This window comes from Alosa sapidissima, chromosome 21 (genome assembly GCF_018492685.1).
Source record: "Alosa sapidissima isolate fAloSap1 chromosome 21, fAloSap1.pri, whole genome shotgun sequence".
Lineage (NCBI taxonomy): Eukaryota > Metazoa > Chordata > Actinopteri > Clupeiformes > Clupeidae > Alosa > Alosa sapidissima.
In genome coordinates this window covers 18,719,036-18,732,658 of record NC_055977.1, presented here as the reverse complement: position 1 = coordinate 18,732,658, position 13,623 = coordinate 18,719,036, and the positions used below count along the sequence as shown (strand labels likewise).

Genomic DNA, 13,623 nt, shown 5'->3' with positions numbered 1-13,623 from the left:
CAAAGTGTATGCATTATGTAGGCTAAAGAAGAAAAATCGATTGTGCGTAGGCTAATACTTGAAGTAGTCAAGTAAATGCGCACTTGAAATTGACCTACAGTATTTGTAGGTGTGCTTCAAATAAACACATTTATCTGTTTTCAACGTTATGTAGCAGAATTACTTGGCTATGGAACCCCAAATCTGGTTTGCGTTGGAGAGAGCATGCACAAACTTTATGGTACCAGCCAATTCAGTAGGCTAACTCAAGACTTCAAGGCCATCATATACAACGTTTTTAAGCAACAAACAAAATACTAACATAACAGTGAAGTGGTTTGTTTTTTCATGGTTTATTTTTCCAAAAGCATCCTCTCTCCATGTATCAATTGCATTTACGTAAGGAGCTTGGAACAAAGTTGGGTTTTCTTCGTTTTCATTTTCTCTAGGCATATTTATGCTCAACAAATATCAGTGAGCTCAGCAGTGAGGTCATGAGAAGGCTATCAATGAACAGAAAACTGACCGTGTTGGCTAACAATTTATTAAATACTCCTGTTATTGTCGTCAACGACGTCGCTGTAGGCTACTGCCTTTTCAGTGCCTTCTGCTTATGATGATTTGGTCTTTTGAATTCCTTTGGCCTTGCGATGCAGTTGTAGGCTACATCAACGTGTCTCTTGCCGTTCCCTTCATTTGTTCTATCACAATGCTGTCTGCCCTCATGGACAGTAGCTCCGTGATGTCTGTATCTTTCCAGGTCGGAGATTTTCTGGACAGCACTATGCCACTCCATCATAACACTGGCATTTAAGTCAGATTTAACCACATGGACGCACGAAAGAACCGTCACCGACAGGCCCTCTCACTAGGTGTAAATTTTAACCGCATGTTCTACGCTTCGTTCAGACACAACACATTTACATAATGTCCGGAGGAAATACTGGGGGGGGGGAGCAGTAGAACAACCGGCTAAGTGGACTTCCATATGACCGTTTATGTTGTTCAGATATACGGCTCCACCGTCTAACATCTGCCGAACCTCCGGTCTTACACGTATGTCTGAAAGGGCTTATGACCGATCTCTGTCAATTGGATTCTAGAGGCCATGTATGAGATCAGTGTAGATTTGAAACTTAGTGGAGGGGGTATCAGCTCAAGATTTGATTTGCTTATTTGAGAAGGCAAAGTGAAACATTGACACTACTTTTCATAAGTACGACCATGTTTTATTTCGTGAATGCAGGTTCTTTTACTTTCTGTGAAGAGCATATAGGGAATGATATAATGGTTATATCAGTGCAGCAATCAAATCTTCAGCTTCTTGTTTTTCTGTGGGTGTTTTTAATTTTGTCTGCACCCTTTCTTTTGTTGGAAAGCTTGGAAGTCCACGTGAAGGGTTAACAACTGTAAGACTGGTTCCAAACCGCACCCTTGTGATGTGTAGAATTTATGTGTGTTTTCCCTTTTAGGATGATCAACACTGCGAGTGGCTCTACAAAGGCTCTGAGCGATTGATCTATGTTTACAGAATCAGGAAACGCACGGATGAAGAAAAGCAAAAAGGTGAGCAATGCTACCAACAATGCACAGCCCTCACCTTCTCTCTTCAACTGCCCCTCAGAACTAGGGATGGGCCATACCGTATTGTTAGCAATGTACAGGTAGAATCCCTCCCCATGATAAGAATTTATTGCATCGTGATATTAATCATCTAGGTCAGGGGTGTGTGGGCAAACTGAAATTGGCCGGCGGGCCGCACCCCCACTACCACCCCAACCTCAACAACACACGCACACAACAAAAAAAAGTATCAAAAGTAATTTTGTTTTAAAATAGGAATTGCTTAGCCTGGCGGGCCATCCTATATCATTGAAATGTATAGTCTGGCATCGAACCATTCACCTCGCTTAATCCAAGGGGCGGGCAGAGAATTGTCTTTCAAACTGCCTAGGCATGCAATAGGCCAGCGCTACGACCATATCCGTATCCGGTCGGCAAAACGGTAAATACATCCTTCTTCGAAAGGAATGACTTCATTGTGTTGCTCAACTTTCAAAGAAAAGCACAAGTCCAACTTCTCTAAAGTTGACGCCAACGCCGATTCCAACTTCCGCTCTTCGTTCGCCATTCCTTGTTGTTCACCGTCGCAGGACTGTCGTTATCCTGTTAAGCCCGCCTTAAGACTCTCTAACAAAATAGAGCGCTGTGATTGGATGAGGTCCACGGCGTCAGCCAATAGAAATCCCTATGGTTTGATACTAGACGTACAGGCTGAGCAAATTAATTTGCCGCTGCTAGGGTGCGTCTAGATTTCTAGGCTAGGAATTGCTTAAAAAATACTGCTAATTTGATGCTGTTTAATGTATAAATTGTGCACTGTCGCTTTTAAGAACAATTCACGTTTAGTTCTCAATGATCTTCTGCCCGCTCTGCTGTGGCTAGTGCTGTACCTATGGCTGTGCCCTCTCACAGTTTATAAATGGTCAGTAGTGGGAACTACTGTTGCCTTCATGATTTCCTTTTAAAAGTTTCTTATAAGGAGATCTCAATTATTAAATATAGCTGCAAGCAGCAATGTGGGGGCCAAGCAGTGCGCTATAGCAGGAATGGCGTTGCCATGGCATGAGCAAGCACTCACAGTAAGTTTGATTGCAATTGGATAAAGAATGGCTAAGAAATAAGCTCATTTACTTTGTTATAGTGCCCCTAGAGACGAAAATTACACCAATGTCCTTGTGCATTCTCACAATCAGCTACCATGTCCCTGGACTTCATACACCAAAGTTGCTGAGATGTGAGCTCAATTTGTCTGTTACAGCACCCCTAGAGGCAAAATGAGACCACTTTCCTTGCATGTCCTCACAATCAGCTACTTTGTCTCTGTATTAAGTTTAGACTTCATACATCGAAGCGTTGCTGAGATTGAATCTGCAAAATTCAATATGGCGGAGGTCCAATATGGCAGAAAGTGACGGGATAGGAGTCAATGAACTCTGTATGGTCCAACGATTCAGACACTACCTCAATTGTGAAAATCAGACAAAAGAGTCAAGGATCCCTGGCCTTGGCCTGTCTACGTACTTCCGGTCGATTTCTTTTCCCTACAGTACTCCGTCTGGAATAGGTTGATTCACGCTCGTTTACTTCGGCAGTTGGGCAGCCGACCAACCAGCGAACAGAGGGCGTCCCTGAGATCGATTACCTACTCAGGCATGGTGTTTAGCTATGTCCCCGCCCCTGAAGCAGATCGCTTGGAATACATCAATGTGGGGGGCAGCCGTGGCCTACTGGTTAGCACTTCGGACCTGTAACCGGAGGGTTGCCGGTTCGAACCCCGACCAGTAGGCACGGCTGAAGTGCCCTTGAGCAAGGCACCTAACCCCTCACTGCTCCCCGAGTGCCGCTGTTGATGCAGGCAGCTCACTGTGCCGGGATTAGTGTGTGCTTCACCTCACTGTGTGTACACTGTGTGCTGTGTCTGTTTCACTAATTCAAGGATTGGGATAAATGCAGAGACCAAATTTCCCTCACGGGATCAAAAGAGTATATATACTTATATACTTACTTATACGTAGGGAGCGAAAAGGGCTTATATTTATGAAATCTTTGAGCAAATGTGAATAATAGTTTAGCCTATTAACAGGAGTGTCACGAACGAAGTGGAGTAGAATGTTCTATCGTCAGCTAAACTTTAGTCATAGATTTTGTCACTTGAAATCGGCTACGAACGTACTCGAGTCAAACTCTAGTTTAGTAGGCTACATGGTCGCGTCAAAATCACTATTTTTCAAACACTAAGAAGGCTCGACATAACTTGAAACTTTGATCGAAGCATCATCAGTGTCTCTACATATGAACTCGAGCATTAAGAACATTATTCGTGTACACATAGTTTACTAAAAAGAAAGATTTTGGACAACTCACTCCTTGCAAGATGGCAGCGAGCAGAAAAAACAAGTGAGTTATTCAAAACCTCTCTTTTAGTAAACTCTGTGTACACCAACAATGTTCTCAATGCTCGAGTTCATGTGTAGAGACACTGATGATACTTCGATCAAAGTTTCATGTTGTGTCGAGCCTTCACAGTATTTGAAAAATAGCGATTTTGACGCGATTGTATCAAAAAAGTAGTAGCCCTATAGGAATCCCATTCAAAAGGTAATTTCACCCGAAAACGACAACGCATACAAGCTTAAAAGTGGCGCTTTGGACGTACTTATGCATTATGAAAGTTTGACTTGGGTACATTCACAAAACACTATATGATGCATTTTGGCGAGAGTTACGCAGATGAAACGTGTGATTGTTTGCTGATAAGATGCACCCGTGCTTGTTATGGGCGTGCTGCAGAGAAACTTCTCTGTATGACGAAACGCCGGTTGTTAGTGATTGGTTCAAAGGAACTCCAATGATTTTAAACCTCAAACTGTGCCCTCCCACCCGGAAATGGATCTAGGCCAGACTCTCTGCGAAGTCAGAGAGTCTGGTTTCCAGGATACATGAACGCATGTCCAGCATTTAACTGGTGGTGGCGCTAGAGTGTTCTATGTATATGCATAAAAATTGCTGTGAGTGATTGGGACAGTGTCCTGACTAATGGTATCGAGTTTTGTTATGTTAACTCGAAGCGTCACGGAGATGTTAGTCCACTTCCTGTTTGGCGGCTTAATCGCCATATTTGATTGGCTGTCACGGGCAAACAAAAATGAAATTGAAAAATCTGGCAAGTATCGTTTGTGCGGCTCGGGCAGAAGATCATCTCCGCCAAGTTCCGTAAAATCGGATGAAATTTGTGACCGCTGAAACTTTTCATGCCTGATATGTGAAAATCGGACGCACCGTTCAATGGTCACATGCGTGAATGCAATCCAGGTTTGACCCATTGGTGGTGCTAGAGTGTTGGGCATAGAGTTCTGTAAATTGGTGAAAGTGATCATGGGACAGTGCTGAATCGGTGTGCCGAATTTCATAACTTTAGACCCAGCGGTTCAATTTTCGGCCAGATTTTGACCTGTTGGTGGCGCTAGATGGCTGGGTTTAGAGGTCCGTAAATGAGTGTGAGTGGTCAGTGGAGTGTCCCGAAACTTTCTGCCAAAAATCTGCACTTTTTAGCCAGGCGTTCTATGGGCTGCCATAGACTCCAATGGCGGAAGTGTAATAATAATAATAATAATAGGAAAAGCTAGTAACTCAATGGGTGCCTTCGCAGCTTCGCTGCTTGGCCCCCAACAATGACAAGCCAGGTGGAACCTGCCACTCTGTCTCCCTCTCGTGAGCGCTCAGACGCATTCCCAATTAAATGGAGTAGCATAACTGCTGCAATGGAGATAACAAAGAGTAGGGCTATCATCTCTTGAACTTGATGTTTTGACATTGTAAAAGTTCTCTAAGAAAAGAGTGAATAGCAGTTTGCAGTAAAGCTAACCAACGTCGTCTCTCGCGGGGAAAAAAAAATAGCGAGCAGCCTGATGACCAAATTAAATGCTCGGCTGGATTAAAGTGCTTGGCGGGCCAGATCCAGCCCGCGGGCCGCAGTTTGCCCACCGTTGATGTAATAATGTAATGTAATAAAAGTATTTATGCATAGTGTGGCCTCTCCTACTTTACGTGTTCTAATTATTCAGGCCAGCACTCTAATAGTTTAGAAAAATATGCATTGAGTGATGCCTGCTCCTATCCTCACTATGTTTATATGTGTTACAAGATGGGCAGCTCACATGTAAAGTGAGAAAGAGCTTGACTGAATGAGGAGTTTAAACTGTACACGAGGAAGTAGAGTTCATCACTGATGGTCAGGATCATTTTTCACTTTTTTGTGTTTGCATGACTCTCAAGACAACTGCGGTGAATAGTACTATTTTCATGTCATTTATATCATTATTGCCAAAGAAAATCATAAAATATTGTCTATATAAGTCTAAATCGCCCAAGCAAGCACATATATACTTATATCAACTCCTGGTGGGCATTATCCTACTCCAGAGGTCATACTCAAACTCAAATAATGCTGTCACTTGAAGTCATGCAACACCTCATATGGAGCTATACTTCCTTGATTTTTTTTTAATCTTGTGTTTATGTGGTAACGAGTTCTTTGCTTACAGCATAATTAGGTCAGATTTTAGTGAGTGTTGACCTTTTTCTCTCATACAGCATCAGAAGGGACAAAATCTGCTGGAAGACCTCCTATTTATAAGCCTCAAACTACGTCAACTGCTGTGGTCTCAGCTACTACCACTGCCACCACCGTTACTACCTCAAAAACTGTTAGTTCTCACCAGAATAGCACAGTTGTGGTGAAAAGGACAACAGCAACTGTCCATGATGTGCCACCAAGCAAAATGCAGCCACCAAACAACATGCAGCCAAAAGTTGTCTTGAAGAAAATTTCACGATCAGACATCATCTCGCTCAGATCTTCACAGAAAAGAGTATCAAGGCCTGCTTCAGAGGCCTCACCTTCTCCTCCATCTACAGCTGCTGTGCTTCTTCCTCAGTAAGAGCATAGTCATTGTCTCTTGTGTCTCCTCATGGTATTCATAAAATCTTCACTATGTCAGTATAGTGTCTTGAGATGACGGTTACTGTATGTCCCTAGCTGTTTCGGACGTAACAACTGGCTTTGTAGTGTAGTCTAAAATGACCAAAAGTGATACATACTGTAGTTATACACACAGCTGACATTCTTTATTGGTGATCGCAGAGAACATTTTCTACAGTGTGATCAATTTGTTTTTGCAATGTATATGTGCAGATTCCATCAGACTAGACCAGACCAGTACGTATCTGACCATTTGAAACACAAACTAGCTCCACATTGTATTGTATTCCAATAATGTTTCTGTATTTTCTGGGAGTTAAGAATTAAGAAGAATGGTACTATTTATTTATCTGGGTGTAGCTATGCTTTCATTGTGGAAGGTTCTGCAGAAATGCCTAATCCCTATTTCCTTTGTGTTCATGGCTTTGACAGCCGGGGGGTAAAACGGCCACTACCCTCCTCTGAAGTGGACTCCCCCATCGTTGTCTCCCTGTCTCGTCTGATGTACAATCCCCACCGATGCTGCCCAGCGTGTTTGGATGCCCTCCGCCCTTCACAACCAAATCCTCATATTGGACGCAACCCCCTCGAGATCCCTCGTCTTCATGGCTTCCTCAGGATCACAGGGCGCCGTCGTATCGACGGTAATGTAAGTGCAGTCATTAAAATCGTAGCCGAACCCTTGTAAATTAGTATTACATTGTTTAGAGATTTAGTTTTGTGTTATTATTATGTTATAACACAACATTTTTTGTCATCTTGTAGTATACAAATACTGCTTGAATACTGAAAACTGGAACAAGTTGTGGGTTGTGTGGGGATTTTTTTGTCATGCAGTTATGTCCTACATGGTTAATCCCAGAGGTGGAAAAAGTACGAAAATATTGTACTCAAGTAAAAGTACCAATACCTTGATGAAATATTACTCAAGTACAAGTTAAAATACCGATCTGAAAATGTACTCAAGTAAAAAGTAGTTCATTTAAAATGTACTTTAAGTAAAGTTACTTAGTTACTTTTTTTTTTTTTGGGGGGGGGGGGGGGTGGGGGGGAGGGAACCAGAACAACCAGAACAACCAGTTTTACCAAAGACTTTCTAATGAGGAGATACAGCACTCAAAAAATCCTCCATAGTAATGCTTGGGGTTAGTTTGTAACACCAATATGGCAGTTGTCTACACATCATATGTCAACACATCACAACCCTTCCGTGGCAAAATGTCGACATGTGAATACATTGAGCGAATCATGTGGTGTGTTGTAAAATACATTGAGCCAATCATTTGGTGTGCTGTGAAGACATCGTGCCAATCATCTGTTGTGATCTCGCTGCTGGAGCAAGATTGGTGTCGTGAAGCCTTACGCACACGCATTTCTGCTGAAATAGATGCACGATAAGTGCCCAAAAAGTGTTGCAATATGGCCGCCGAGTGGAGGTACTTGCCTGAAAAGGACGTTGAGAAATAGAGATCTATGTGAAAAGTTCTCCTTTAAGTTTGAGCAGTAGTTGATTTTCAAAGTTAGTTGCACTCATCCTTGGGTCGCTTTGCAGTGAACAGTAATCCAGCACAACTGAAAAGCCCCTCACAGGCAGCTGAGGCAGGCAGGCCAATATTGAGTTGCAGAGAGTTTTTTTTATATTTGGAAACGAGCAGAAGGTTCAGCAGATTAAAGGGCGTCGTACTGGGGGGGGAAAGTGGGAAGTATAGAGCCCCAATGGAGGAGAGGGCCTGTGAATAGTAGAAATACAGGGGGCACAACATTTTCACCAGGCATTAGTAATAACTCGGGTAATCCACACATAAAAAATCCAAACAACTCCATACGTAGAGTCATGTAATGAAGTGGAATAACACAGGGGAAAAGTATTAAACACGCTAAGAAAAAGCACTAAGGCAAGGAAAGGGAAGGAACGAGCTGGAATCTGTATAGAGTAGTTATCCTTTCTATCTTTGCAAATTAATATAAGCTTGGTTAGTAGCCTACATATTGATGGGCTATAAAAAGGCTTTTCATTACCAAGGTGTCACACAAGAAACATTTCATGATGGATAAAAGCAAAAAGCTCTCCCAAGACCTTTGCAACCTTAGTGTTGCAAAACATATCAATGAAACTGGTATCAGCATGGGAGCCATTATCTGCAAGTGGAAGAAACATCACTGCATCATCAACCGGCCATGCACAGGATCTCCTCGTAATATTTCTGACCAGGGAGTCAGAAGGATAGTCAATTCCAAGAGCCAAGGACCACTCGGAGAAAGCTCCAGAAAGACTTGAAAGCAGCCAATTCAATTAAATAGTTCTGGAAGTAACTAAAGATCGGGATTCACAAGAGGGACCCCTGGAATCTGTTTAGAACAATGGGTGGTGAAAATTTCGAATAGACTCACTGGAAGTTTATGCTAATTACTGGGGAAAAAAATAAGCGTTCAATACTTATTTCCACCATATATTTATTTTACCTGAATATTTTAACATCCAAATTAAATGTCAAAATGAATGTCAGACGAAATTTAAAGTTTGACTGACTGGATTTTGTATACAAAACATAGTGAAAACTGTGTAAGGTCACTCTCACTCTCCCTTGCTAAAGAGCTAAATGGTGTAGTCCGCCTGCACGATTCATAAGGTAGTCTAAACGTCAAAACACGAAATCCCATGGTGTTTGCTTAAATATCTCCGCAATCAGTGCTAAAACGAACTGAGACAACCGATTGGAATAGCGGAAAATACACTTTCATAGGTTAGGCTAATCTGATTCATTTCGTGATCCAGTCTCCAACACTTTCAGAAAGACTGCATGGCGCCAGCTTGATTCATGTCCTGTTGTAGGCTACATGCTGATCATTATCACTAGGCTAGTGGTTTAGGGCGCGATTTTTTTTTCTCTCCCTTTTCTGTTTTCGTAAGTCTTTTTTTTTTACTCAAGTAACGGATGGGATTTTTGATATAGCGAAGTACAATACTTCACTCAAAATGTAATCAAGTAAAATTTAAAATACCGATTTTATAAACTACTTAAAAAATACAAAATACACAGAAAAACTACTCGATACAGTAACGTGAGTAAATGTATTTCGTTACTTTCCACCTCTGGTTAATCCTTGACTACTCTACATGTAGAGAGTATCTGTCATGTTGCTTAGAAAAAATCCTTTATGTGATGCAGGTGTCGTTCCACGTGTTTTACCGCTCACCGTGTGGACGGAGCCTCAGCACCATGAAACAGGTGCAGGACTTCCTGTTCCAGACGCGCTGCGACTTCCTGTTGCTGGACATGTTCTCTCTGGACCCCTTCGTGTTGGTCAAACGTGCCCTGCCACCGAGGCAGCCGGAGGTGTTCTACTCTCTCCCGGACATCTCCAAGGGAAGCGAGACGGTGCCCATCCCCTGCATCAATCTGATAGATTCTTCTAGGCCTGAACTTATCGAGTACATTGCCAAAAGGAAACCAGGCAAGGGGGTGTACATAAATACCCAGACAGACTTCCTGGTTGGCTGTGACTGCACTGATGGCTGCTTGGATAGGTGTGTTGGTGTTTGTTTTCAGACACAGATCGTGGCTTAAAACATCAGAACAGAATCATAATTATTTGGCAATATGAGTTACTACACACAAATAATTTGGTTCCAGCCAATGGTGTAAATCAAGTCGCACAGACAATATATAGACAAAATACAACATGGATAATATACAATACAATATAGGCAGTACAGACAGTGTACATATTATGCATGAGTTTATTATACCTAGCTGGTCCGCTACATTAGCTGTCTGTTCTGTGTGTGTGATGCAGGTCGAAGTGCTCGTGTCACCAGCTTACAATTGAGGCCACAGCGCTGTGCCCCGGAGGGCCTGTGGATGTAAATGCTGGCTATGCTCACAAGAGGCTACTTGCACCTCTGGTTACAGGGTAAGTGTTCTGTCTTGGTGTCTGTGTCTAATTCACGATTCCCATCCTCTGCTTTCCCATGGCTTCATCTTCAGATGTTCTGCTTGTGTTAAGGGTGCATGAGTGTAACCCGCTGTGCCGCTGCGACCCGCGGATGTGCTGCAACCGGGTGGTACAGCACGGCCCCCAGCTCCGGCTGGAGTTGTTTAAGACACAGCACAAAGGTTGGGGCATCCGTTGCCTGGACGACGTGGGCAAAGGCACCTTCGTTTGCACCTTTGCAGGTAAGGGCAGTGAGCAGATTAAAGCCTCACACCTCACCTTTAGCCGCTACCGCACTGCTTTGTTGACACTAGCTCACAAGTGTGATTTTTCTGCAGCCTTAGGATGCATTACAAGGTAACACATCCACCTTTCACCTCCAAGCACCATCTAGTGCGCATGGCATGGTCATCACAATACACATGACCTGTTTTCTGCTTCTGTCTTGTCCAGGTAAAATAGTGACTGATGAACTGGCTAACGCTGAAGGTAAGGTGTCTGGCGATGAGTACTTTGCTAACCTGGATTACATAGAGGGTGTGGAGAAGATGAAGGAGGGCTACGAGAGCAGCGCGTACTGTTCAGATGGCGAGGATGCCAGCAAAGAGAATACCAGGAAATCCCAGTCTAATGCAGCAAGTAACAGCACTGCAGGTAACAAACTATGCTATATGCCCCATGCAGTATAAAATCTAGGAAGCTGTTTTTCTTTTTCTACTTATTAATTTGGCTTCTCTGGCGTTTGGCTTTGTGTCCTCAGATATGCAGGTAGTTATGGACAGTGATGATGATGATGATTCTGACACTGATGACGATGAAGATTATGATGATGACGACGAAGACGTCTCAAGTGAGAACCATAGCGGTTCTGATGACAGTTTTGTGGCTGATGACCTAGAAGATGACATAACCATACGAAGAAACTATATAACCCGTCGAAATGCCAAGATACTGAAGGGTGAGGAACAGTCACTATCACTACATTCTGTAATCAAATATTGCTTTGTTTTTTTAACTAATTTGGAAAAGGACAAAAAAAATGGTTTACATCTTAAAATAGCTGCGAGACAGGATTGTGTCAAGACACAGATCTGGGGAAGGACACAAGAACATTTCTGCTAAATTGAAAGTGCCCAAGAGCACGGTAGCCTCCATCATTCTCAAATGGAAAAGAACAACCAACAGTCTTCCTAGATCGCTCAGCCAAACTGTGTAATCCGTAACGAAGGGCCTTGGTCAGAGAGGTAACTAAGGACCCAATGGAATATGAAAAAACGAGTCTGAAACATAACAAAAAGTGGAAAACTTGAAAACTTCTGAGTTGTGCTGTATGACTAGGGTACTACTCGTTTTTCTTGTCTGTGACACTTCATTGTTTCTTTTCGGGTGGCAGTCTCTGTGGAAATGAGGAGTCCCAAAGGGTCCCATGGTTCCCATGGTTCCCGACCTGGTTTTGCAGTCAAGTCCACCCATCGCAAGGTGAAGCCTGGTGGTGAAACAACCAAACCAAGTGGCCAGAAGGACTCGCCCTCTCAAAATGCTACCCGGAGGCTCTTTGATGGGGAGGAGAACTGTTATATAATTGATGCACTCCAGCAGGGCAACCTTGGGCGCTACCTCAATGTAAGCAATAGCATCCTCTCCTGGCCAGGTGAAGTTCTCATTCTCTCCATTTCAAGCCCCTTGGGCAAGATGGGGAAACAAGATTACAAGATTTAGTGCTTTTGATGTTCATATGCATAACCAACGCCCTTAAGGGTTAACCATTAAAGGAAAACTCAATTTTCACATAGTTCTCAGTTTTTCAAGGTACTGTTGTTATGAGAAAGAAAAATCTTATTTTCCTAAACTTGTTTTTTTTTTTCTGATTTAATTTTTTTAATTTTTACCTAACAACTTGTCTTTCAGCATAGCTGTGATCCTAACCTGTTCGTCCAGAATGTGTTTGTGGACACTCATGACCTCCGCTTCCCTTGGGTTGCTTTCTTCACCAAAAAGTGAGTAAACAGTGAGTCAATGGAAAAATGAGAATATTGAGTCTTCATTTTCACTCCATAATGGTAGAGGTGTGACGTGGCCTAGGTCTTATCAGAAATCTTGCGCGTTCTTCTTTTTTGTACTTTTTAGAAATCTTAACAAAAAGCTTCAGAATCAGTTTAGGTCCAGTTTGAGCAGCCACTTTTCAGCAAGCAGGAGATTGTACATAGAGTGTATTGTATCACACATTTTGCTTCACTGTTTTACATTTCAAGGATTAATTGCAGTGTATATCACACTTAGATGTGCCTTGCAAACCCTTGAAATAGTGTTACACGATGGTGTCCATGAATAAATGTTTTTTGTTTTTTTTTTGAGCTGGAACAAACTTTTCTTTTTTTAAAGAGTTTTTTTTTTAAATGATTTTTTCTCTTTTTTAATTGTTCCTTACTTTTGTCCTCTCTTGCTCTCCTTCAGGCGTGTCAAAGCTGGAACAGAGCTAACATGGGACTATAATTATGAGGTGGGGAGTGTGGAGGGGAAAGTCCTTCTGTGTAACTGTGGCTCCCAACGATGTACAGGACGCCTGCTGTAGAAGGTTTTCTGTTAATGTGATTTTATAAATAATCCCTTGTTGTACGACTTCTATTTATGTTTTTTAAAATAAAATGAAAAATAACTTAAGAGGGGTCTATGTGTCTTTACATAATATGGTCATATTATATTCATATTATGGTTAGAGATGGGGGGGGAGGGGGAGGGGGGGGGGGTGGTATGGAGTTTGTTTTGCTTTTTTGTTCATTAAAAATGTTTCAAAAAATGACTGAGCTGCAAATGCAAGTAGCAGCATAATAAACATCACACATGAATGGAATGCACAACAATATCCACAGCAACTGAGGGAAGACTGATTGAGTTATCAAGCAAATTCTGGATGTAAATGTCATGCAGTCTCAGATGATCGGCTACCCAATGCAACTTTTTGATCAATGTTGCTTGGCAGTCAGCCCGTTTACATGACCATAACTGGCAATAATCTTGCGTATACAAGGAATTTGGTTGAATTTATCCCATCTTTGAAATAGTGAACACACAGTGAGGTGAAGCACACACTAACTTGGAGCAGTGAGCTGCCTTACTACAGTGGTGCTCGGGGAGCAGTGAGGGGTTAGGTGCCTTGCCCTCAG

General features: G+C 42.5%; 1 protein-coding gene across 9 annotated transcripts in view; it reads left to right on the top strand.

The window, feature by feature from the left end:
- LOC121695709 (histone-lysine N-methyltransferase SETDB1-B-like) overlaps nucleotides 1–13,120 on the top strand; it is a 40,232-nt gene extending 27,112 nt beyond the window's left edge. For 8 of the 9 annotated variants that reach the window (XM_042076779.1, XM_042076782.1, XM_042076783.1 and 5 more), the window contains 11 exons: nucleotides 1,452–1,545; nucleotides 6,136–6,478; nucleotides 6,956–7,172; nucleotides 9,694–10,052; nucleotides 10,322–10,438; nucleotides 10,532–10,701; nucleotides 10,913–11,113; nucleotides 11,220–11,417; nucleotides 11,853–12,082; nucleotides 12,368–12,456; nucleotides 12,914–13,120. In XM_042076779.1, the coding sequence (XP_041932713.1) occupies nucleotides 1,452–1,545; nucleotides 6,136–6,478; nucleotides 6,956–7,172; nucleotides 9,694–10,052; nucleotides 10,322–10,438; nucleotides 10,532–10,701; nucleotides 10,913–11,113; nucleotides 11,220–11,417; nucleotides 11,853–12,082; nucleotides 12,368–12,456; nucleotides 12,914–13,031 (2,136 nt within the window). In that variant the 3' untranslated portion in view covers nucleotides 13,032–13,120. Of the gene's footprint in view, nucleotides 1–1,451; nucleotides 1,546–6,135; nucleotides 6,479–6,955; nucleotides 7,173–9,693; nucleotides 10,053–10,321; nucleotides 10,439–10,531; nucleotides 10,702–10,912; nucleotides 11,114–11,219; nucleotides 11,418–11,852; nucleotides 12,111–12,367; nucleotides 12,457–12,913 lie in introns of those variants that run through there. The other variant, XM_042076784.1, reaches the window with a different exon arrangement.
- The last annotated feature ends 503 nt before the right edge of the window (nucleotides 13,121–13,623 follow it).